The sequence below is a fragment of the Bufo bufo genome, chromosome 6 (genome assembly GCF_905171765.1).
Source record: "Bufo bufo chromosome 6, aBufBuf1.1, whole genome shotgun sequence".
NCBI lineage: Eukaryota > Metazoa > Chordata > Amphibia > Anura > Bufonidae > Bufo > Bufo bufo.
Window position 1 is genome coordinate 392,625,157 of NC_053394.1, and position 25,721 is coordinate 392,650,877.

At 44.0% G+C, this 25,721-nt stretch overlaps 3 protein-coding genes across 3 annotated transcripts in view; 2 read left to right on the top strand and 1 right to left on the bottom strand.

Annotated features, from left to right (window-relative positions):
* LOC121003516 (zinc finger protein 208-like) overlaps window positions 1–25,721 on the bottom strand; it is a 2,651,670-nt gene that overhangs the window by 1,465,454 nt on the left and 1,160,495 nt on the right. The window lies entirely within an intron of this gene.
* The window catches only part of LOC121003540 (oocyte zinc finger protein XlCOF22-like), a 933,287-nt gene that overhangs the window by 561,607 nt on the left and 345,959 nt on the right, over window positions 1–25,721 (top strand). The window lies entirely within an intron of this gene.
* LOC121004244 (zinc finger protein 271-like) overlaps window positions 1–25,721 on the top strand; it is a 124,563-nt gene that overhangs the window by 15,208 nt on the left and 83,634 nt on the right. Inside the window, exons 2-3 of the mRNA XM_040436401.1 lie at window positions 9,086–9,127; window positions 14,844–14,946. Coding sequence (XP_040292335.1) covers window positions 9,086–9,127; window positions 14,844–14,946 — 145 coding nt within the window. The remainder of the gene's footprint in view (window positions 1–9,085; window positions 9,128–14,843; window positions 14,947–25,721) is intronic.

The following is a 25,721-nucleotide window of genomic DNA, read 5'->3' on the forward strand; positions in this document are numbered from 1 at the left end:
TTTAATTAGCAGAACATAGATGAATGTACAGTGCTGCCCATAATTATTCATACCCCTGGCAAATTTTGACTTAAAGGATAACTGTCACATTTAGACCCTAATTTCAATTTTCATATATGTAGTTACTAATAACATGATATTCCAGAATCAGTTACTGTTAGACTGACTTACCCCAATCTCACTATTCAGTTAGGATGGCCGCCACTGCCCTCACCCTGAGGCTAATCCCGCCTGCCCTCACTAGCCAGTAACAATAGCCCCCCAAAAGTGTCAGTAACCAGAGCTCTCCCCCCTAAAGGGTTAATCTCCTGCAGCACAAAGGGGTCCTCTTACCACATGTTGCTTTCATTTATACACTGAGCAGATGGCAGATCTCCCTTCCCTGTTGTGCGCTGGTTCAACTCTGCATTCTCCAGCTCTGCTGAGTGAGGGAGCGTCTGCCAAGCGCAGGGACAGGGAGAAGTGCACACAGCCCAGGCACTGTTATCAGTTGCTGGGGAGGACCTGGCTTTAATCATTTACTTACAGTCCCTGGCTGTCAGTAATGTGACCTTACACGCAGCCTGCTTCTGCGTCCTCCGTCCTTCAACAGATAGACTGACCATGCCTAGCAACCCTATTTTAAGCACAGGTAAAAGTAGGCACTACAGGGAACGAGAAATGTGGAATTAAGGGGTAATTGAATACACAGTGAAAAGTTGAAATATGGCCACCAAGGAGATATTAATCACAACAATCTAATACTCCAAAAAATAAATACGACAGTTATACTTTAAAGTTACTTTTATTCAACCAGCAAGTAATTTTTTGACGGGAAATTACATAGGTGTCTCCCAAAAGATAATAAGACGATGTACAAGAGTCATTATTCTGGGAAAAAAACATTTCTCAGCTTTTATTTACATTTGAGCAAAAAATACAAGATGTTCCGCACTGTGGAAAATGACGTGGTCGGAAGCCAAAAGTGACACCTGTGCTGGCCAGGAGGATAGTTAGAGAGGTGAAAAAGAATCCAAGGATCACCACCAAGGCCATCCTGGTGAATCTGGGCTCTGCTGGTGGCAATGTCTCAAGGCAGACAATCCAATGGACACTGCACAATGCAGACCAAGGAGGATGCCACTTCTCCAGATAAGGCACACAAAAGCTTGTTGGCCTTTGCAAAAGCTCATCTGGGAAAAGAAGAAGACTTCTGATCTTCTGTGTTATGGTCAGATCAAACAATTCAATTTTTGTTTCGTCACAATGATGTTTCCTTTATTTGGCGTAAAAAAGGAGAAGCCTTCAACCCAAAGAACACCATCCCCACTGTCAAACATGGTGGTGGGAACCTAATACTTTGGGGGTGTTTTTCAGCCAATGGACAAGGGAACTTAATCACAGTAAACGGCACCATGAAAAAAGAGCAATACATGAGGATTCTCAACAACATCAGGCAGTCTGCAGAGAAACTTGGCCTTGGGCACCAGTGGACATTTCAGTAGGACAATGACCCAAAACACACAGCAAAAGTGGTGAAGAAATGGTTAGCAGACAACAAAATTAACGTTTTGGAGTGGCCTAGCCAGAGTCCAGACTTGAATCCAATTGAGAATCTGTGGAGGGAGCTAAAGATCAGGGTGATGGCAAGAAGACCCTCCAACCTGAAAGATTTGGAGCTCATTGCTAAAGATGAATGGGCAAAAATACCTGTGGAGACATGCAAAAAGCTGGTCTGCAATTATAGGAAGCGTTTGATTACTGTAATAGCCAATAAAGGCTTTTCTATTGATTTTTGAGAAGGGTATGAATAATTTTGGACTGGACACTTTTTGCTCAAATGTAAATGAAAACTGAGAAATGTTTTTTTTCCACAATAATTCCTCTTGTACATCGTCTTATTATCTTTTTGTCATTTCCCGTCAAAAAATTACTTGCTGGTTGAATAAAAGTAACTTTAAGTCAAAATTTGCCAAGGGTATGAATAATTATGGGCAGCACTGTATATGTCCATACACACACTGCAGGACTAGATAGATAGATAGCTAGATATACACTGCCGTACATATCTATTACTAGAGGTAATCCTGGGAGATATATATATATATATATATATATATATATATATATATACACACATCCACACATGAGACAAAGATAAATCATTTCAGAACTTTTTCCACCTTTCATGTGACCTATAAACTGTACAACTCAATTGAAAAACAAACTGAAATCTTTTTGGTAGAGGGAAGAAAAAAAATATAAAAATAAAATAATATGGTTGCATAAGTGTGCACACCCTTAACCCCTTAGGGACACAGCCTTATTTCACCTTAAGGACCAGGCCATTTTTTGCAAATCTGACCACTGTCACTTTAAGTGCTGATAACTTTAAAACGCTTTGACTTATCCAGGCCGTTCTGAGATTGTTTTTTCGTCACATATTGTACTTCATGACACTGGTAAAATGAAGTAAAAAAAAATATTTTTTTTGCACAAAATAATACCTAATTTACCAAAAAATTAGAAAAATTTGCAAATTTCAAAGTTTCAGTTTCTCTACTTCTGTAATACATAGTAATACCCCCAAAAATTGTGATGACTTTACATTTACCATATGTCTACTTCATGTTTGAATTATTTTGGGAATGATATTTTATTTTTTGGGGATGTTACAAGGCTTAGAAGCTTAGAAGCAAATCTTGACATTTTTATGAAATTTCCAAAAACCCAATTTTTAGGGACCAGTTCAGGTCTGAAGTCACTTTGCAAGGCTTACATAATAGAAACCACCCAAAAATGACCCCATCTAAGAAACTACACCCCTCAAGGTATTCAAAACTGATTTTACATACGTTGTTTACCCTTTAGGTGTTGCACAAGAGTTATTGGCAAATGGGGATGAAATTTGAGAATTTCATTTTTTTTGTCTAATTTTCCATTTTAACCCATTTTTTCCACTAACAAAGCAAGGGTTAACAGCCAAACAAGACTGTATCTTTATTGCCCTGACTCTGCCGTTTACAGAAACACCCAATATGTGGTCGTAAACTACTGTACGGCCACACAGCTGGGCGTAGAGTGAAAGGTGCGCCGTTTGGTTTTTGGAAGGCTGATTTTTATGGACTGGTTTATTTACACCATGTCCCATTTGAAGCCCCCTGATGCACCCCTAGAGCAGAAACTCCCTAAAAGTGACCCCATCTAAGAAAGTACACCCCTCAAGGTATTCAAAACTGATTTTACATACATCGTTAACCCTTTAGGTGTTGCACAAGAGTTATTGGCAAATGGGGATGAAATTAGAAAATTTCATTTTTTTGCCTTATTTTCCATTTTAACCCATTTTTTCCACTAACAAAGCAAGGGTTATTAGCCAAACAAGACTGTATCTTTATTGCCCTGACTCTGCCGTTTTCAGAAACACCCAATATGTGGCCGTAAGCTACTGTACGGCCACACAGCGGGGCGTAGAGTGAAAGGTGCGCCGTTTGGTTTTTGGAGGGCTGATTTTTATGGACCGGTTTATTTACACCGTGTCCTGTTTCAACACCCCTGATGCACCCCTGGAGTAGAAACTCCCTAAAAGTGACCCCATCTAAGAAAGTACACCCCTCAAGGTATTCAAAACTGATTTTACATACATCGTTAACCCTTTAGGTGTTGCACAAGAGTTATTGGCAAATGGGGATGAAATTTAAGAATTTCATTTTTTTGCCTTATTTTCCATTTTAACCCATTTTTTTCCACTAACAAAGCAAGGGTTAACAGCCAAACAAGACTGTATCTTTATTGCCCTGACTCTGCCGTTTACAGAAACACCCAATATGTGGCTGTAAACTACTGTACGGCCACACAGCGGGGCGTAGAGTGAAAGGTTCGCCGTTTGGTTTTTGGAGGGCTGATTTTTATGGACCAGTTTATTTACACCGTGTCCTGTTTCAACCCCCCTGATGCACCCCTGAGTAGAAACTCCCTAAAAGTGACCCCGTCTAAGAAAGTGGGGGACTGACTGATGAAGTAGCAGGAGGTAGTGTCAGCATACCTGATAACAGTGGGAGGGGCAATGTCTCCATGTTTGGAGAGCAGGAAACTGAGTCGAGAGGGGAGGGCTGTCATTGGATGGCACACATCACATGACAGCTCCAGGCTCCGAGCTAGTATTTGGTACAGGCAGCAGCGGCTCTGTCAGCGCACGGTGTGGGCAGGAGGGAGAGGTGATTTTGTTCGGATGAGGCTCTCACACATCACACGCCAGTGTGGTCATTACCCACTTCACATCCAGGCCATTTACCCCCTTCCTGACCAGGCCTAATTTTGCAAATCTGACAAGTGTCATTTTATGTGGTAATAATTTTGGAACACTTTTACTTATCCAAGCCATTCAGAGATTGTATTCTCGGGACATATTGTACTTCATGTTAATGGTATATTTGAGTCAATATGTTTTACTTTTATTTATAAAAAATTAATGTGGAAACCCCCCATGAATGACCACATTGTAGAAACTACACCCCTCAAGTTACTCAAAACTGATTTTACAAACTTTGTTAACCCTTTAGGTGTTCCACCAGAGGGGTTAGGTCATGTGACATTTTTATATCACAGATCGTTACGGATGTGGCAATCCCTAATATGTATACTTTTTCTTATTTATTTCAGGTTTTACACAATAATAGCATTTTTTAGTGTCTCCATAGTCTGAGAGCCATAGCTTTTTTATTTTTTGACCGATTGTCTTAGGTAGGGTCAAATTTTTTGCGGGATGAGGTGATGGTTTGATTGATATTACTTTGGGGGGCATACACCTTTTTGATCGCTTGGTGTTGCACTTTATGTAATGTTAGGTGACAAAAAATGCTTTTTTTGGCACTGTTTCTATTTTTATTTTTTTACGGTGTTCACCTGAGGGGTCAATTTATGTGATATTTTGATAGAGCAGGTTCTTAAGGATGCAGCAATACCTAATATGTCTACTTTTTTAAAATTTATTTCACTTTAACACAATAATAGCAGTTTTGAAGCAAAAAAATGATGTTTTAATGTCTCCATGTTCTGAGAGCTATATTTTGTTTTTATTTTTTTGAGCGATTTTCTGGCCCCCTGCCTAGTAAAAGGCAATCGGCCCACCGGGAGTTTCCCCGGTATGGTGCATTGCCAATCCGTCCCTGGCTGTTTCGATATTCTTAGTGGGGTGCAGGCTCGGACTTGTTAGATTATTTATTATAATGGAATGTATCCATATGGTGGGCCCCCAAAATAAATTTTACTGTTGGGCCCTAGGTACCCTAGTCCAACACTTTTGGGGTGTCTGCCCTTCGTGAAACCTGCCTGAGATTCGTGTAATATATGAGAAAGCATGGTCTGAAGGCGACTGGCCAACACCTTTGTCATAAATTTGTAGTCTTGGTTTAGTAAAGAAAGTGGGCGATAGGATTGGGGAGAGTGGGGTCTTTTGTCCGGTTTGGGTATAATTATAGTTCTAGAATCAGTGAACGAGTCTGGTGGTTTAACTTCGTAATATATGGTGCTAATTAGGTTGGGTAAAGTGGGTATCATCTCTGGGGCAAGTATTTTGTAGTATTCTCATGGTAGGTCGTCTGGCCTGGTGTTTTAAGAGTTGGCGCTTGAGATATAACTTGGCTGACTTCTTCCTTAGTGAATTTAGAGTCAAAGATTGGTGGAAGGAGTGTATTTTGGATATGTCTGTTGGTGTAAATATAGGTCTTCATAGTAGTGGAACAAAATAGATGATATGTCTTCAGAGTTTGCGTGTAGCTGACTGGTGTGAGGGTCTCGTAGGATTAGTATAGGTTTGTTTACTCTAATTGGCTTGACCAGTCATGCCAAAAGGCATACTGATTTGTTTCCTTTACGATTTGAGACAGTATAATATGCCAGTCGACCTGAGTTTTGATAAAAGCGTCCAGCATTTCTTTTGCTGTGGTATATGTCTGGTAGCTTCGTGAGGTTGGGTTAGTGGCGTATTGTTTTTTGGAATCTAATAATGTGGCGTGTAACTCGTTAAATTGTTTTTGTGTTTTTTTTTTCCGTTTGTGGGCAATGATATAATATATTCTCGCATCACAGCTTTTGAGGCAGCCAAGAGAAGCGGTGTATTGTGGCTATGTGTGATGTTATCATCTAGGTAATTTGCTCAATGGGTCTTTAAAAAAGTGCAGAAGTCATCGAAGTTAGACAAATATGTTGGAAAGCACCATAAGTGAGTTTTAGGAGTGGGATTTATAATAAGAAGCTGTAGAAAAGGTAAATCAGTGGCACTACACCAAACCTATGTGCTTTTGGAAATAAATACCAAGGAGTGATGCCTTGCGGTGGTGCTCAGCCTGTAGCAGCAGTACGTATGCAAAATAATCTTCAATGGAGAGAAACAAAACGAGCGGCACTAACCGATTTGTAGAAAGGTATACTTTAATCCAAAGCAGGAGGGGGGTGCATGGGGTGCAAACACAGCATCAAGGAACAGCCGTTTCGCGCGTGTATGCGCTTCTTCTGGCTTTCCTGGTGGAAAGCCAGAAGAAGTGCATACACGCGCGAAACGGCTGTTGCTTGATGCTGTGTTTGCACCCCATGCACCCCCCTCCTGCTTTGGATTAAAGTATACCTTTCTACAAATCGGTGAGTGCCGCTCGTTTTGTTTCTCTCCTTTGAAGATTATTTATAATAAGAAGGCTTAAGGTGATGAGGGCATGGTCAAAAATGTTTATTGCTTGTATCGATGTGTCAAGGATTTTTTCAAATAAAGAACTTGAGGTGAGGAAGTATTCTATTCTGGAGAATGATGCCGAATGTAATGTGTACTCTTTTGCGAGTTGCTAGGGGTGGTATAGTACTGGTGGAGGTGGATCGATCTAGTTGCTGGGCGATGGTGGTATTGAAATTGCCACGATAATAATGTTTTAAGCATTTAGTTGTAGGAGTTTATTTAGTAGGTGTGAGAAAAAAAAAGTTCCTGGTATTGGTTTGGGGCATAAATATTAACTTATTAACTAGAGCGTAAGGGACCTTTGATATCAGCATTTTTATTATTAAATATATACCTTGAGGGTCGGATGTAATATGTTAGGTGGAGTGCGGCAGGCCTTTTTTTTTTTTTCACTAATATTGTACCCCTCTTGAGCTTGAGGTTTGTGAAGCAGTGTAACAAGACTCCAACCAGGGAGCTTTTATGTTACCCGTGTCTGAGCCGCAGTGGGTTTCCTGCAGGAAACCGTTATCTGGCTTGAATCTCTTTAGGTGATTCAGTACCTTTTTTCACAGGCGCCCTTCCCCCCACCCATTGTTATATTCATTGTTGGAAGTGGCCACAGGGGACCCTCCCCTCCTCCTCATTGGTGGTGCAGTGGTAGCTTCTGATCGGAGCCCCACCAGTGTAAGGGTCCAGTCACACGTTCGCAAAATGGGTCCGCATCCGTTCCGCAATTTTGCGGAACAAGTGCAGACCTATTCATTTTCAATGGGGCCGGAATGTGCTGTCTGCATTTGCGGATCCGCAAAAATATAGAACATGTCCTATTCTTGTCCGCAATTGCGGACAAGAAAAGGCATTTCCTATGAGAGTGTTGGCGATGTGCGGTCCGAAAAATGCGGAACGCAAAACACATGGAGGTGTGAATGGACCCTAATTGCGGGGCTCTGATCGGTTACCATGGCAGCCAGGACGCTACTAAAGCCCTGGCTGCCATGGTAATCTCCCTGCTGCTGTGTGCACTATGCACAGGGCAGCAGGGAGAGTGTGAAGTCCTATTCACCCTAATAGAGCTCTATTAGGGTGAATAAGACAAGGGATGAAAAGATCCCAGGTTCTAGCCGCTAATGGGGCTTATAGTTAGTAAGTAAAAAGTAAAAAAAAAACATCAAAATGTGTCACCAACATATTCCGCAGCATTTTACAATTACCCTGATAGCACAGGACCCGTAGAATCCTTCACAGCTCCAGCACTGAGGCTCCTGGGGTCTCCTTCAGTCTGTTAACATCAGTGCAGCGACAATATTGGTCGGAGCTCCGATGGCGGTATGTATATCACCTGACCATTGAGGCCTAGGATGGTCTATAGCGGTCACGTGCTTTTCATACTGGCATCACTGATGACGTCTTCTATTGGCTGTAGGGTCATGTGAAGGTGTGACATACCATGAAACTGCCTTGACCTCACACATGTTTCGATCACTATAAAAAGAGAGAACACAACATCTACACTTTATTATCTCCTCCGATGTCTCCTCTTATTATCTCCAGTAACTTTTTAATTTCCATGGGATTTTGTATGATTTTACATTGTCTCATCATCTTTCATTTCAGGTTCCTACAATATAAGATCCGCACAGTGGATATCTTCTATATAAGATCGTTCTTCTGATTGACCCGTCAAGGATGGACAGGGACAAGATGGCGGAGAGTATAATAAATCTCACCCTAGAGATCCTATTCTGGCTTACTGGAGAGGTGAGAGATTCTGATGATGTCATATCTTATCTATGTTACTAACAGATGGACATGACTGGAGAGGTGACGGACTCTGGAGATGTATGGAGTGATAGGTATTACTGTGTCTCTCCATAACTAGGACTACACAGTAGTGAAGAAGACCTCTAGTGAGCGCTGTCAGGCCCCTGTGTCTGAAGGATGGGGAAGAACCCTGAGCCCAATCATGGGGCCTCCACCTCACCCCCTGATACATGAGGAAGTCAATAGAGAGAAGATCCTAGAACTCACCAACAAGATTATTGAGCTGCTGACTGGAGAGGTGACACTGCTGGGAATGCTGGGACATTATACAGTAATGCTATGAAGGGATCTGGGTGATGACTGTATCATTGTGTTGTCAGGTTCCTATAAGGTGTCAGGATGTCACCGTCTATTTCTCCATGGAGGAGTGGGAGTATTTAGAAGAACACAAAGATCTGTACAAGGATATCATAATGGAGAATCACCGGCCTCTCATATCACCAGGTAATAGACATGACTAAAGGCGTCCTCTCATTATCTGTATGTAAGGAATGAATTTAGTCACTGGGTGTGTTTCCTACAGTTAAAGAAGAGAGAAGAACACCAGAGAGATGTCCCCGTTTTTCTCTTCCACAGGATGGTTCAGAAGAGCATCACAATGTCTCACAGGATGATCAGGTAGATGGAGATACGGTCACATGAAATGACCCCTATAATCTGTAGTAGGCTATGAAGATCTTGCACTCAGTCTTTTTTTTTATCCACCAGTATTATATGTTTTTTCCTTCTATAATGCGAAAGGTGGAGATCGCAAGATTACAGCTGACCATAGACATTACATGTTGTCTGGTTCTTCTCATAATTTTTTGCCTGTACAGACTTTTAAGATGGGCTCTTCTGTGAACTGCTGCAAATCTTTTGTGGTTGCAAAAGAGTGGCACAACAGTTTTCTGAGAGGTCTTCGGCAGGGACGATGCAATAATACAAATGTTCAACCATAGTTGCGCTCGGATTGTCAGCTTGAAGATGATCATCAGGAGATAAATGCATCATTATCTTCAGGGGTTTTGTAGTCTTGGGTAGCAATACCACGGATTCCGTTCTAGCACATCTAGTCACCCTTCTTAGTTTCATAGAGTATAATATAATATTGGAAGTTGATTATTGGAAATGCTGTATATGATTATTTTCATCAGCACATATAATTCTAACTCACCAGTTTTCTAAAGTAGCGCACACACACACACACACTCTTTCATCAGGAGGTAGATTCTGGAGGTCTTCAGAGCTCCCTCACCACCAGCTACTACTCCTTGTCTTTTGTATTTCCCCTTAAACATAGCATGCTGCTGAAGATATCATCTATTCATTATTTAATCAACTGGGAAAGAACATATTTAAACGATGAGCCCCTGAAATGATTACCTTCAGACTAAAGAAGAGCAAATCAATTCTAAACTAATCAGATTCAGTAAGAATCTCACAAAAAGTTATCCGCTTAGGGGTGGAGGAAAAGAGCAAGGGAGACCCCATCAGTGGAAGAGGTCTCTCTCCACACCTAGGTTCTTACTGGAGTGTGTATATGTGATCTGAACGTACCTACTCTCTCCTTGCCTCGCTTAGGGGTGTAAAAAAGGAGTAAGGGGAGAAAGGAGTAAGGGGAGACCTGGAGACCTCAGGAGTGAAAGAGGTCACTCTCCACACCTATGTATGACTGCTCACTAAAGCGAGTAGTCACAAAATCGAGCACTCCTCTGCTATTTTGGAAGAATCCAATTGGTATCCTGCAGCCAGACCACGCAGAGACTACTAGACCTGGGAGATGTTGGGTAATCTAGATACCTAGAAATTCACCCTTAAATACTTGTGGATAAAGCCGACACCAGAATTTCATGTGCACTTTGAGCCAACACCTCACTCCAATATCGTATTAGATGATAAGACATGATCTTTACACCATAACATAATAGAGACAGCAGGACCGTGATAGTAGAGATGAGCGAATTTTGTAAAAAATTTGATTCGGTTGGTTCGTCAAATTTTCCAAAAAGATTTAATTCGATCCGAATCTATTCATGACGAATCGCATTAAAAACAGCTATTTCATGGCTGCAGAGAGCCTGTATAGTGGTGTAGAACACTGTGCCTTGCAGAAACATGCATAGGGAGTCCGCTGTGGTAGTAAAACAATAATGTGAGTCAGTATGACACACAAATGACAGGCGTCACTCTTTTTTTTCTTCACATATTTGGTCAGTTACGGGGCCAAAACTGACCAAATAATTCAAGTGTGAACTCAATTCAATGTTAGTGCCAGATATGGCGTGAAAAAGCGCACTCCTTTTACACCATCATCAAATGATTCCACACATTTCGACAGAACCTGTTCTGTTTTACGGTGATACAAGTAGAGCCCTCCTGACAGAGTGGAGAAGGTCTTGAAACCACAGACGAATCTAAATTTCACTCGGCGACGAGGCGAATAGAGACAAAAAAGGAGGGATGGGGGGGTGCACAATAGGATAGTACGTTCAACACAAATCTAAATTGATTGAAGGACAAAGGTGCTCACCTTTTAGGGTTGTGCTAAAGATAGGCACAACACTATTGTAGACTTGTAAAATTATAGACCCTTTGTTTCAGGAATGCAGCCGCTGAAGGAGTTTCATTGGGTTCGGATGCCCAATCCCCCAAAGGATACTTGTAGGAGAGGAAGTTCTGGTCAGGCGCAAAATCACTGGTGAAGCAGGTCTTTAGAGATCAAATCTTCTTTATTTCATAGATACCATATGTACATAAAACAACGTGTTTTGGGGCTCAAAATGTCAAAATGTCCCCTTCATCAGGTTATTAGGTAATGAGGAGACCACAGAGATGGCCTGATTCATCTTCACAAAGGTAAGTCTCTCCACATTTTAGGTGGAAAGGCGAGTTCTCCTTGGGGTAACTATGGCCCGCACCGCACTAAAAACCCGCTCCGATGCTACACTACTGACCGGGCAGGAAAGCTTGTCCTTGGCAAACTCGGCGAGTTGCAGCCACAAATCAAGTTTGGCTTCCCAGTAGTCCAGGGGATCTTTAATGTGGGGTGGCAGGGTGCAGTCCAAGTATGCCACCACCTGCTGGTTCAGGTTCTGCTCCATGTCTAGCTGCTGGTGAGTAGTTTCTTCACTAGGAGTGTGAGGAAAACTGCTAATCAGAGACTCTAGACTTAAGTTGCTGCTGATGGAGCTGGTACTGCTTCTGCTCCCCCACCCCCAGCAGCCATATGGCAGTGTAACATTAGTGCAGAGGGCCCCTCCGCGGTCAGACCCGCCTCCTCCAGTTCAGCCCCCACTGTGATCATGTGGCTGTGAGATGTAGGCGCCAAGTCTACTGTCCCCTGGCCAGCCAGATTTAGCAGCATCTTTTCCAGGACTTTAAGCAGTGGAATGACGTTGTTCATCACGTAGTGCAAGCAACTGACAAATATAGTGGGCTCCTCAAAGTGCCTGAGCAAATGTCAGGTTTCATACATGCGCTGCCACTGGCTGACATCGAAGTTTCACAAAGGAGTACTTCTGTCCGCCTGTATCGTCAAGAAATCATTTACGGCCTTTCTCTGTTCATATAGTCAGTCCAACGGTTGGAAACGTCGCATATCAGCTGATGTTGGGGAACGCCATTCTGCCTTTGCAGCTCAAGAAGGGTGTGCTTTGCAGTGTACAAGTGGCTGAAGTGCATGCAAAGTTTCCTGGCCATTTACACGATGTCTTTCAGATGGGTGGAAGACTTCAGGAACCGCTTTACAACCAGAATGAACACATGCGCCATACAGGGCTCATGGCTCAGCCCTCCTTGACGCAGCACCGACACCATGTTCTTCCCGTTGTCGGTGACCATGGTTTCCGATTTTGAGTTGGCGAGGAGAAAGCCAGGATTTGATTTCTTGATGGAGGACGCGGAGCAATTTCTCCCTTGTGTGACTCTGTTCACCCAGGCAAACTAGGTGCAGAACAGCGTGACACCGCCGTGCCCTGCACATGTGGTATGCTGTAGGAGCACTCTGAATTGTCCCTGCAGTTGAGACTGAGGACACAGTGGAAGATGAGGAGGCAGAGGCGAACATTGGCGCAGGACCAACGGCTTGAGAACGTGGAGGCGGCAGTGGCGTCACCTGGCCAAGTTGTTGGTTTGGCTGGGCAGGAACCACATTTACCCAGTGGGACATATATTTTCCTTGACTGTAGTTACAGCTCCACACATCGGCGCTTCCGTGACTTTTAGCGGACACAGACAGGCTCAAGGACTGGCCTACTTTTTGTTCAACATACGTGTGCAGGACTGGTAATGCCTTTTTGGCAAAGAAATGACGGCTTGAGACTCTCCACCTTGGCTCGACACAAGCTGTCAGATCTCTGAAAGGTGAAGAGTCACCACTTGGAAAGGGAGGAACTGCAGTACCCGCGTACGGTTGTCTCTTTGCAATTGCTTTGGTGATTGATTGCTGATGAAATACATGACTAGGAGGACGAGGAGCAGGAGCATCAGGACCAGTAGATGATGACAAGGAAAGACCGCTTATTTGGCTGAGGTGGTGGAGCCTTGCAGGCTGTACCACTACACCAGAGCCACGGTTCTCCCAGGCCACTTTATGGCGACGCTGCATGTGTTGACGCATGTGTTGCCACGCTTCATCTTCTGCCCACAAATTCGGCAAATGGCCATGTTCACCTTCTCCGGTGGCTTGAAGAAAAACTGCCACACCACCAAGTATAGCATTCCCCCCCACCCAACACCCCATGCTAACTGTCTACTACTGCTGCCTCCATGGACTTGTGTACCGCTATTTTCCGGGCAGGTAGGCTCCTGCAAAGTTGGTGGTCTATCCCGGGCATGTTTGGCTCTCGACCTTGCACTGCTGCCATACCCTGCTGACTCACAGCCACGCTACCACCTTACTGGCTCAGCTGCTGCCTCACACAAAAGCTGCCACCCTGTTCTCCTGATGATGAAGAAGCCCCTTCTTCACCTGGCTCCTAAGTGCGATTGGCTACATCATCATCCACTACTGTAAGTCACTGATGTTCCCCTCAACAGTCTCAGGGTCAGCAGCCTGACCGCTTGCAACACTAGCTCCCGCGCAACTCTCATCATCACTGTTTGCCGCCTACTGGAGGAAGCGGCCGATGTCTCCTCCAGATCTTGGCTGGGATGTAGCTGCTGACTGTCCTCCAAAAGCTCATCCTCGATGAAAAGTGAAGCCCAGCCTACAGCATATAATACTTCTCCCTTGCTCACGAAAAAGTGCTAAATTATTATTGAGGACAAAGAGGATGATATTGTGGACTGAGGGAAATATGGGGTGTATTACTATTACGGAAGGCACTGTTAGAGGCATTATTAATACTGGTAAAACAACCAGGGCATTATTATTGCTGGGTCCACTATAAGGGGGACATTTAACTACTAGGACACTATCGGGAGCCTTACAGGCTCTTTATAGCTATAAGGGTTTAGATGCTGCAGGTTTATGTAGTGATCAGCGGCAGTGTACTACAACCCATTCAAACTTATTATGGGGAGGATGGGGGCCCTATCCAAAGTTTGCCCTGGAGTCCTTAGAACTCTAGTTACGCCACTGTGTTCTCTCCTGTCTTTATACTAAATACAGTGATAATCAGGGTGTTCTAGTAGTGATAGATTATCAGTTCTCATCTCTCCTGTGTTCCCCCCTGTCCCTTATACTAGGTACAGTATCTTCATGCCTGCAGTCATCCCAAAACTCGTAGACAGAACAGGAAGACAGTATTAAAGGGTTTATTCAGGAATAAGTAACGTTTTACATGTGCCCGCAGCCTCTACTACATACCTGCTACCCTTAGCTCTGGTTATGTGTGCCAGCTCCTGTGTGTCCATCTTCCAGTAAATGTTGTTTGCTTCCTTGCTGGCACAGGCATGGTCACCTGCTTTACTGCAGTCAATGACTGGCTTTAGTGGTGATGTGTTTCTTGTGGACATGTTACCCCTGAATCCAGTCATTGGCTGTAGCACAGAAGATAATTATGCTCATTTCGAGCAGGAGGTACACAAGCCATGGACCAAAAGAACTTTTGCTTACCGACTTCACAGTCCTGGGGCAGCCAGCAAGGGCAACTGCTGCACAAACAATGTAATGTTATACACTATATACACAATATAATGTTAGGGATGGAATATAAGGAATACTCTCCCTGCATTGCAAACTGGTTGGAATAACAAAGCAATTAGACTGGATTTATACTGGAGACCTGCAGATATTTGGGTCAGATAACTCCTGCTGTCCGGTCATTCTTGGTCATATTTTCAGGTCATATAAAACCTTTTACACGACTTCTCCAACCGTCTGATGACTTCTACAATATTTCTTTCACAGCTTGTGAATCCGGGTGAAGATCGGAAAAATATTAATCCTATAGAGACATATGTGAGGGGCGATGAGCAGAGTACAGAGGACATTCCTGCAGATAACCGCCCAGGTGAGTAGTAACCACCAAGTAAAGTAGAGAAGACTCACAGATTCAACTCCTCTACTGGATGATAACATTTTTTGTTATATTTTTAGGCTCTGTCTTCTGTCAGTTTTTTCTGTGTTATATTCACCGATTCAGCTAAAATTCTAATTAAATATGGAAGGAAATGTGACAGCGTTATAGGTGATATACAGTATGTATATGATGTATATAGTCCATCCTCAGGAGAGATCATTAATATCAGATCGGCGGTGGATTCAACTCCCGGCAGCCTTGTTGGTCAGATGTATGGAGAGGACAAAGTGCTCTGCGCACTCTTAGGCCTCTTCCTGGCCATGCAATGTGACGTTCATCGGTCATATGGCCTAGGCACAGATTAGTTCCATTCGAGTGAATGGATCTGAGCTGCAATGCCAAGCACAGCTACTATTCAACAGACGGCGCTGTGCTTGGTAAGCTGTGAGGAGGCTTTGTATTAACTGGAGCTCCGGTGAGCACTGAGGCTTCCTCAGACAGCTGATTAGTGACCTATGCTGAGGAAAATCTTGCAGAAACCCTTTAAATGATTTGCAAATAATAAAAAACGGAAACAAAATATGCAGAACATCTCGCTTTATTCAGTATTGAGTATGAGAGCCACGTGCATAAATACATTCACTTACATGCCTTGGCATCCTACCGATGAGGTTACTAATGATTGTCTGAGGAATGTTCTGCCATGCTGAATGCATTTGGGCAAGCAAATCATCAAGATCTGTTGCTGCTACCTACAGTATCTCACAAAAGTGAGTCCACCACTCACATTTTTGTAAATATTTTATTCTATCTTTTCCTGGGACAACCCTGAAGATCTGACACTTTGATACAATGTAAAGTAGTCAGTGTACAGCTTGTATAACGGTGTAAATTTGAAGTGCCCTCAAAATAACTCAACACACCGCCACTAATGTCTAAACCGCTGGCAACAAACGTGAGTACACCCCTAAGTGAGAATGGCCAAATTGTGCCCAAAGTGTCAATATTTAGTGTGGCCACCATTATTTTCCTGCACTGCCTTAACTTTCTTGGGCCTGGAGTTCACTAGAGCTTCACAGGTTGCCACTTGAATCCTCTTCCACTTTTCCATGACAACATACGTCTATTTTGAAAAGACAACCTCTGGATATGACGCTGAGCATGTGCACTCAACTTCTTCGGTCGACCAGGACGAGGCCTGTTCTGAGTAGAACCTGTCTTCTTAAACCACTTAATGGTCTTGGCCAACGTGCTGCAGCTTAGTTTCAGGGTGTTGGCAATCTTTTTATAGCCTAGGCCATCTTTAAGTAGAGAAACAATTCTTATTTTCAGATCCTCAGAGAATTCTTTGCCATGAGGTGCCATGTTGAGCTTGCAGTGAACAGAATGAGAGAGTGTGAGACCGAGTGTGAGAGTGGAACCTGTCTTCTTAAACCACTGTATGGTCTTGGCCACCATGCTGCAGCTTCCAATTGCTGATTATCTGGTCCCCTACACCAGGTGCTTATCCACGTCTTCCTCAATGGACATCCTCCTATCCCCAACAAAAACAGAGCACATTGTTGCTTGCACTTTTTCTACCCCCTTATATATGTGCAAACTGAAGCATTGCCATGTTGTCTTAAAGAGGACCTTTCATGTTTTTTTTTTTTTGTTTAGATAAATACCGTTTCATTGCAGAGTACCCCCGCTGATGCCGCCACCCTGCCTGTTTTTTTTTTTTCAAATATCTCTCCTGCGCCCCGCTGTGCCCCCCTGCAATTTTTCAGCTTTTTTTGTTAATACTGAGCATCGGTACAGGGAGGAGAAGACACCAGGGTTTCTCAATGGGCGTCTCCTTCTCCCTGGCTATGCCGCGATCCAATCACAGAGAAAAGTGTCACAGCCAGGGAGAAGGTGAGCTTCTTATTTTCCTGGCTGTGACACTCTGCAGTTACTTTTATTCTACAGGTCAGTACGAATCCGGCGATACCTTATATGTATAGTTTTTCTTACGTTTTGATGGTGATAAAAAAATGTAAAAGTGGGAAAAAATCTGTTTTATTTTTTTGTCGCCATATTTTTTGTAATTATGTGTATGGAGCTGTTTGGGCGCTCATTTTTTGCGGGGCGATATGAACTTTTAATTGATACCATTCTGGGGTGTGTATTACTTTTTGATCACTTTTTATTATTATTTATTTTCTTTTTTTGTAGAAAATGAAGCGACCAAAAACGGCAAATCGGCCGTTTTCATGCTTTTTTTCCATTTTGCTGTTTACCATATGGGGAATATATTTTTATACTATGGGTGTTTTCACACATTGCGACATCCATGATTTATTAAAAAAAATTTATTTCTTTTATTTTTATTTTGGGAAAATATTTGATTAGAATTTTGATGTTTTTTTTTTTTATTTTTATTTTTTACTTTTTTTAAAAACTTTTTTATATTTCCCATAGGGAACTATAACAATCAATCATCTAATTGCTATTATAATAGACTCCAATGCACTTGCATTGGAATCTATTATGATTTCACTACTTTCCTATGGAGCCCTAGGAAATCCTATGCAGCAGCCTCCTGTCATTCATAAAGACAGGGGTTGCTGCATACACGCTCCGGCTCCTCTGATCGCCACACGGGGAGCCGGAGCACAACCGAAAGCGAAAGCTTTGGTTTTCAGCGCACTCAGATGCCGTGGTCAAGATTGACCACAGCATCTAAGGGGTTAAATGTCCACGATCGGCATTACTGCTGGTTAAGGACATTAGCAGCGGGTGTATGTAAGAAGCAGCCGGCTATGGCGCCCGCAGCGGGCAGGAGTGGGCGCCATCTTTAAACACATGCCCCATGACATACATGTACGTCATCGGGCGTGAAGGGGTTAAAGCTGATGAGCTTGGGCGAGAGAAGCTTCATAGATCAGTTGGTAATCTGCATCAAGCAGCAAGTTTCCTTCTGGATTTCTCTCCTCCATCTACAACTGGACAACGTGGTTGGTGACAATGGCAGGAACATTGTGGCTGCACTTTATTTGGGGGAAATAACACATGTTCCCTGCATGGCGCACATCATACATTTATGGTGCATCAATTTGTGGAAAAGTAACGTGGCTTGCAGATGGTGTTGGTCATGTCCAGGGGACTGTCCAGCCATTCTTATGTGGCTAAAAAGGCCCTTCTGAACTTGAAGTGACAAAATGGTCTGCCTTTGTACCATTTGAATTCCACCTTACATATGCTGAAGCGTTGCTATGAACAGCGTAAAGAGATCAATGAGTTACATGATGCATGAGACCACCACAGCAGAGCATATGTGATTTTGAGTGCAGGCAGTGGCAGCTCATCAGGGCCATGTGTAGCATACTCATCCCCTTTGAAGAGGCCACTAGAGAAGGGACAAGCATTAACATGGCATCACCCTGATATTTATATTTGTACTAATGCTCACGCTGATGCAACAAGGACTAGCGGAAGAACAACAACCCCCACAGCTTGCTGGGGACCCTGTAGCTGATGGGAACCTGGACGGACGAAGTCCCATAAAGGAGGAAGTGGAGAAGAAGAAGTTTGTGGGACAAGGAGACATGGCGTTTTCTCAGGCACAGCTAGAGAAGGAGGTTGGCACTAGGTATGATAGATATGCTGATGATGATGGCGACGATTACATTGGCCATGACCAACCATTGCAGTGGGGTCTTAAACAACTGGGTCCTCAGGCATGCTGGTGAGCATGACAAACTGCATGCTTGGTTGCCTACATGCTGGCAAGCATGCGGTTAGCATCAAGCAAAGTGATGACTACTGGATAGCCATACTTTTAGATCATTGCAATCAAAGCAAAAAGGGGAGAATGTTTTACTAATACCTGTCACCTGCATTTCTGTCCAGGAGTCCCATCTCCAACCTGGCTGAGTCAGAAACCTCCCTCCCTCCCTCTCTGGTGGTGCTACCCCTACAATAAGTCTCAGAAGGCACATCAGCAGCAGCCAATTTAGTTTTCCTCTTCGCCTATGACAGCACCCATGGAGAGACCGCCTTCTCCTCAGGACAGTAAACAGGAACTGCTTTAAAAGAGGGACCACCCCCTCTACCTCCAGTTCTGTTTCCTGTCCTAAGGGGACAGGAGGGAATTTGGGAACCACAAAGGATTGCATAGAGCTGCGGGCGCCCCGTCTATGTAAAGAGTATTTGGAGGGCTTTACCCGTGTGGCGTAAGTCTCCTTTAGATGCTTATAAGTCTGGGCCTCTTAATCTCACCTACCCGCTCCATTCCTTCTCGGCCCAGGAGGGTTTTCTTCCTTCCTGGACGTCTGTGGACATCTCTGGCTGTGCCACATGTCCGGCTGTCAGCCTCTCGCCCGAAGCCAGGGGGCCTGAGCAGTGACGCACTTCCAGGGCGACAGTAGAGGGAAGCATGCATGGTAAGCCGGAAGTGGGGGGAGCCAGTTTGCACGCCTGGTAGAGAAAAGTCCAGCCAGCTCACTGCCTTGCTGGGTGAAGAAGCAGGCAGTTCCTCCATTGGAAAGATTTTGTGTCTGAATATGGAGCAGTCTCAGCGTGCAGAAGCCACTGAAACCACCAATTATACGCCGGTACCACGGTGGGGTAAGAGGGGTGATCCCCCTATATGCATGTTGCAGTTTACTAATGGGGGTCATCTTCTATGCTTAGGTGTCTAAGGAGTCTAGTAAGGTCTCCAGATCTAAGGACAAGGGTTGTGCTGTATGTAAAAAGAAGCTACCCTCTGCTTGGGCAAAGCGTTTGTGAGCAAGTTAATGGAGGAGGAAGCTCCATCCCTGATGGGCAGCATCAAGCAGATGATCCGAGAGGAGGTTAAGGAGTCGGTTAGCGGTCTGCTAAAGAGCCGTCCTAGTACCTCTACAGCTGCATCTAATCCCCCCTCTAGCGACAGTGATGTACTTTCTGTATTGGAGGAAAAGCAAGAATGGCTTTTATTGAATGAAGCCGCTTTTTCATGCAGAGATCATTAATTCCCTAGTAAAAGTAGTAAGAGCTACTATGGATTTAGATGGCCAAAAGCCGCCACAGTCTGTTCAGGACTCTATGTTTGAAGGTCTGAGCCCTAAAAGAAGAAAGTGATGTGCATAAGAATATTCAGGCTGTTATTGCTAAAGAATGAAAAAGCCTGATGGGAAGTTTTTTATACCTTCCTCCGTTAAGCGTAAATACCCCTTTGATAAGGAAGTGACTGCCTTTTGGGATAGAGCCCCAAAGCTAGATGCCCCGGTTGCCAAAATAGCTAATAAAGCTGTGCTTCCCTTTGAGGATATGGTTCTCTAAAAGACCCAATGGATAGAAGGGCAGGCATTTATTTAAAGAAAAATTGGGAAGCCACGGCAGGGGCCTTTAAAACGGCAATTGCCGCTACTTCGGTAGCTAGATCCCTTAAAGCATGGATGAAGGTGTTGGAGGATCACATAAAAGGGGGTACCCCTAGGGAGCAGTTGTTATCCTCGTTTCCTACTTTTTATAATGCCCTAGATTTTATGGAGGATGCTTCGGTGGACTCTCTTGGATTATCGGCCAGAGCTTCCTCTTTATCCAATTCTGCCCGTAGAGCTATCTAGTTAAAAAGCTGGAACGAGGATTCTACAGTAGCTCCAAAGCTAAGCTTTGTGCCATTCCTTGTCAGGGGGGATTCTTGTATGTGTCAGGGGGAATTCTTATTTGGCCCAGTCCTTGACGATCTACTTGAAAAGGCCTTGGATAAGAAAAAGAGCTATCCTTCCACCAGTCAGCAGCCCTCTAAAAATTCCTTCTGCCCCAGGTTTAACATAGAGGGTTTCAGGGGAATAGAGAGATCTAGACAGCATGCGGGAGCAGCAAAAAAGTCAAAAGGGTTTCTTTTTTCTAGGCCAGAGGCCTCAAAGAAACAGCCCCAACGACGGTCGTCTGTCTCACTTTTTCATGTCAGTTGCAAAAAAATCTCCAACAGCCCATGGATAAATTCGGTTATAAGGGAAGGCTTAAAATTTAAGTTTCAGAAGCTTCCAACAGAAAGATTCGTGATTACAGATAATAGTTCAGACCCCCAAAACAGGCAGCCATCATTTCAATGTTTTTTTTTTCCATGTTAGCAAAAAAAGTATTGGTAGAGGTTCCAAAGCAAGAGGAGACAAGAGGATTTTACTTGACTCTTTTTCTTGTAAAAAAAAAAGCCGAATGGTTATTTTCTTAGAATAATAAACTTAAAGTGTCTGAAACGTTTTCTGGTGTACGAAAGATTTCGGATGGAATCCATCAGGTCAGCAGTAAACTATCCCTTTCCAGACTTGTTACATGGCCACAGTGGATCTCAGGGATGCATATTATCATGTTCCTATCCATCCCCACCACCAAAAGTTTTTGAGAGTAGCAGTTCACCTAGAGAACAGGATCGTCAATTTCAGGCTGGACTGTCTCAGGCCCCAAGGGTTTTCACGAAGATCATTGCGGAAATGATGGCTCATGTGAGAGAAAGGGACTTAGTGATCATTCCCTATCTAGACGATTTTGTTCTCCTCGCCCAATCAGGCCACATCTTGGAAGAACAGATTACCTGGTTGAGGGAGGTTCTGGACAAGCTAGTATGGGAGAGAAGCATAGAAAAGTCGAGTTTGCGTCCAATTCAAAAGTACAGTTTTTTTGGGATGATCCTAGATTCAAAATCCCAGAGGTGTCTGTTGCCCCTACTCAAAGCTATGTTAATCACCTCAAAAATTCTGAGCTCTTATTTTCAGCAGGTAGTTTCCCTGAGGGAAGCCATGTCGGCGCTGGGGCTTATGACTGCAGCCATTCTGAGGGTAGAATGGGCCCAGTATCACTCAAGGCCCCTACAGCTTCAGACTCTGGAGGTTTGGGACAGGTGTATTCTCTCTCTGGATGTGAGGTTTCATCTATCAACCCAGACATTGATTTCTCTGGAGTGGTGGATGAATCTACAGAATTTACAGAGGGTTGTTCCTTGGCACAGAGATGCAGGCCTCTCTTTGACCACGGACGCCAGCCCTTTTGGTTGGGAAGCCTCTTCTGCTGCAGTAGAGTCTCTTCTACTGCAGGGGACCTGGGACTTCGGTTCTTCAGCCCAGTCTCAAAATGTCAGAACTGAATGCTATAAAATTAGCATTGACTCAGAGTCTTCCGATCATCAAGGGTAGAATTGTCAGGATCTATTCAGACAATATAACAGCAGTAGCCCATATCAACAAGCAGGGTGGTACCAGAGCTCCGAGTCTTACATCACTTAGCCACTAGATTTTCAATCTAGTGGAGAATCCTCTCATCTCTTTCTGCTGTACACCTAAAAGGGGTAGACAACGTAAAAGCAGATTTCCTCAGCCGTCATCATCTCTGACAAGGCGAATGGTCCCTACGTCAGGGGGTTTTCAACAAGATTTCTGCCTTATGGGGTGTCTCGGAGATAGACCTCTCTGCCACCAGGTCAAACAGAAAAGTGGGGGGGGGGGTCTTTTATCTGTCACCGAGGGCTGTGGACGCGTTAGCTCAGTCCTTCTGAGATCCACAAAATGTGAATTGCCACCCCTTGGGTTCTTCCAGTATTCCGGGGACTTTACGCTCAGGGTCCAATACTTTACCCAGAAGTAGAGAGTCTTCACCTGATTGCCTGGCTATTGAGAGTGAAATTTTAACAAGAAGGGGTCTCTCTGATAAGGTTATCACTACTGTGTTGGCGAGTCGTAAGAGGGTCACTTCTGAGATTTATTTAAAGGAGTTGTCCGGGTTCAGAGCTGAACCTGGACATATCCCCATTTTCACCCAGGCAGCCCCCCCTGACTTGAGCATCGGATCAGTTCATGCTCCGATGCTCTCCTTTACCCTGTGCTAAATCGCACAGGGCAAAGGCATTTTTAGGAGTTCCGGTGACAAACCAGGCTCTCCATGGGGCTGCCAGGAAGCCCGGTGACGTCACCTGTACTGATGGGCGGGCTTTAGCACTGCCCTAGCCAGAAAAAAGGCTAGGGAAGCGCTAAAGCCCGCCCATCAGAGCCGTTGACGTCACCGAACACATTGCAGGGCAGAAGCCTCCGCCTGGCAGTGTGTTGTTGTAAATAAAAGAGCCCATGCCCTGCGCGATCTAGCGCAGGGCAAGGGAGCGCATCGGAGCGATGGGGAAAAATGAGATTACACTTACCTGGAATCGGTTTTCTTTGAGCCTATGACAGTACCCGGCTAATTCCCATCCCCTTCCCCCAAAAAAATATCATATTAGCATGTGTCTTAGTTCTTGGAAAAGGACTGGAGGTAGAGGGTGTGGTCCTACTTTTAAAGAGGTTTCTGGTTCCTGTTTCCTGTCCTGAGGAGGAGGAGGCAGTCTCTCCATGGGTGCTGTAATAGGCTCAAAGAAAACTGATTACCGGTAAGTGTAATCTCATTTTTCTTAATATGATCAAAGTTTTTTTTAAGTGCTGTGCCAACCTGACGCATATCAGCAAAAGCATAAGCATTGCTTGAACAACCGGGTTCAGTCGTACCTGGACTGTGCCCTTTCTTCTGCACATATCCTGTCCCCTGACTCCATGGACTTCTGGGAGATTGTAACAGTGGCTGGAACTGGCCCAGTTTGATATGTGTACTGTCTTGTCCAGCCTCCAGTGCAGGGCATTCAGTGTGGCAGGTGGCATCGTCACACACCTCCAGCTGATTCCAAGGAGTAGATCTGCCAGAGAGCCATACACAGATTATCAGGCCAATGGGAGCAGGGTCGATTCTGGTCGAATTTATCTGTTTTCTCTTCTGACTGATTCTTCAGAATTACACCTGAAATGTATTTCAAGAAATTGGTCTCTCTCAAGTGATATACCTTTCATAATCTTTGGATGGTGTGTACAGTATATATGAGTCGCAAGCACTTAAAGGAGTTGTCTCATCTGAGACAGTGGGGGTATATCACTAGGATATGCCCCCGTTGTCTGATAGGTGCGGGTACAACCGCTGGGACCCGAACCTATATCGAGAATGGAGTTGGCCAAAGTGGTGGCTGAAGGACTCTGGTCCGGCCACTACCAAGGGCTCTCCCCATAGAAGTGAATGGGAGCGCACCGCGCATTACCGGCCTGCGCTCCTATTCACTTCTATGGGCCTGACTGAAATAGCCAAGCCAGTGCTGAGCATGCACAGTGCACCCTACACCACTTTTGGAGCTCCGTTTAGGAGATAGGTGCGGGTCCCTACCAGACAATCGGGGCATATCCTAGCAAATTGCCCCCATTGTCTCAGATGAGCCAACCCCTTTAATATAAATGCACAAAAAAAAGGAAGATGTTATGATGTGGGCCATGCAGTTTGTTTACTTGATTGTGACAGGACTGAGATTTGGAAAGACCTGGCGCTATATGTAGTTTGTGTAATCTGGAAAGGCTGCAGGATAAGGCTAAATTCACACAACAGTGAAAAATTGCACACAGCTGTTTTTAGAATGAATTGAAGTCAATGGCGCTATTCACGTGGCCATTTTTTTTAAAGGCCAGTGAATAGTGTTTGTGAAAAATAGGACATGTCCTATTTGTGGCCATTCTCACTGCCAGATAGACCCCATGTAAATCAATGGGACTATTTTTATTGGTCATTTAGACAGGAGTGCATCCATGTAATGGCCATTAAAAATGGGCACACTAGTGGAAAATGGCCTTTTAGGGGTTAAAATATAAATAAATTGCCTTATCTGCTCACACACACAAGTCTCTATTGGTGCTAAAGGACCTGTGCTACCAACATGATGACATCTCCATGCTCTCCCAGCATTATTGCTTAGGAGCGAATGGTGACACCATCCCACTGAGAGTGTAGGTTAGCACAAAATGAAGAGAGACTTTTCTCTATGTGTGCAAGTGGATGAGAGGAGTAATTTTTTTCCCCCATAAAAACAAAACCCTGAACATTATTAACATTATTAATTACTGATGGGGGCCACCCTTGGGAACATTATTACTAACTTGGGCCACTGTGGGGGACGTTATGTATTCTGCAGGGGTTGGTAATGAAATTTTAAAAAAAGCTAATAAAAATCATCTAAATCATCATTAAATGAATGCAAAATGTCCAGATGACCAGTAAAGGGATGCAAAAAATGGTTGAAAAATGGCCATGAAAAACTGTGTGTGTCAGAATTTTATGGCCATTTTTTCACGTGAATGTAGCCTTAAGAAGTCATACAAGAAAGTCTCACCACTGAACACCAGATATTTGTCTGCTGCTGGGAAGAGCATGATGTGCTCAGTATTATTTTTTTTAACTTTATTCACAGTACAGGAGCTTCACTGATGTTAAGGGGACACTAAGGAACAGCACTACTGCAGGGGACGCACAAAGGGGGCATAACTACTGTGTGAGGGCATTTAGGGGGCATAACTACTGTTTGGAGACATGAAGGGAACATTCTACTTAGTGGGGGCACTTAGGGAGCATCAGCACTGTGAAGAGGGCACTAAGGGGGAATTCCACTGTAAAAGGGACACTGAGGGGAGATAACTATTGTATGGGGAACTAAGAGGGAATTCGTCACCTCTTGTCCAGTGCTAGTAAATGTTTTATTTATATATCTTTAAAATGACTGATTGGGTGGGGATTGCAGGGAAGTTGCTCAAGGTGGGAGCCAGCGTTTTCTAGTTATGCCCCTCGGTCTACTATTAGATTGTGGTCTGTTTGGCCACTACTGTTTTAGTCAATTGATACTTGACTTTTGTGCCATGCCTTGCATTTCTGTGGATTTATTTTAATTGGAAAAGTTATAAAACTTCAATACAATTTTAATGTTATTCATC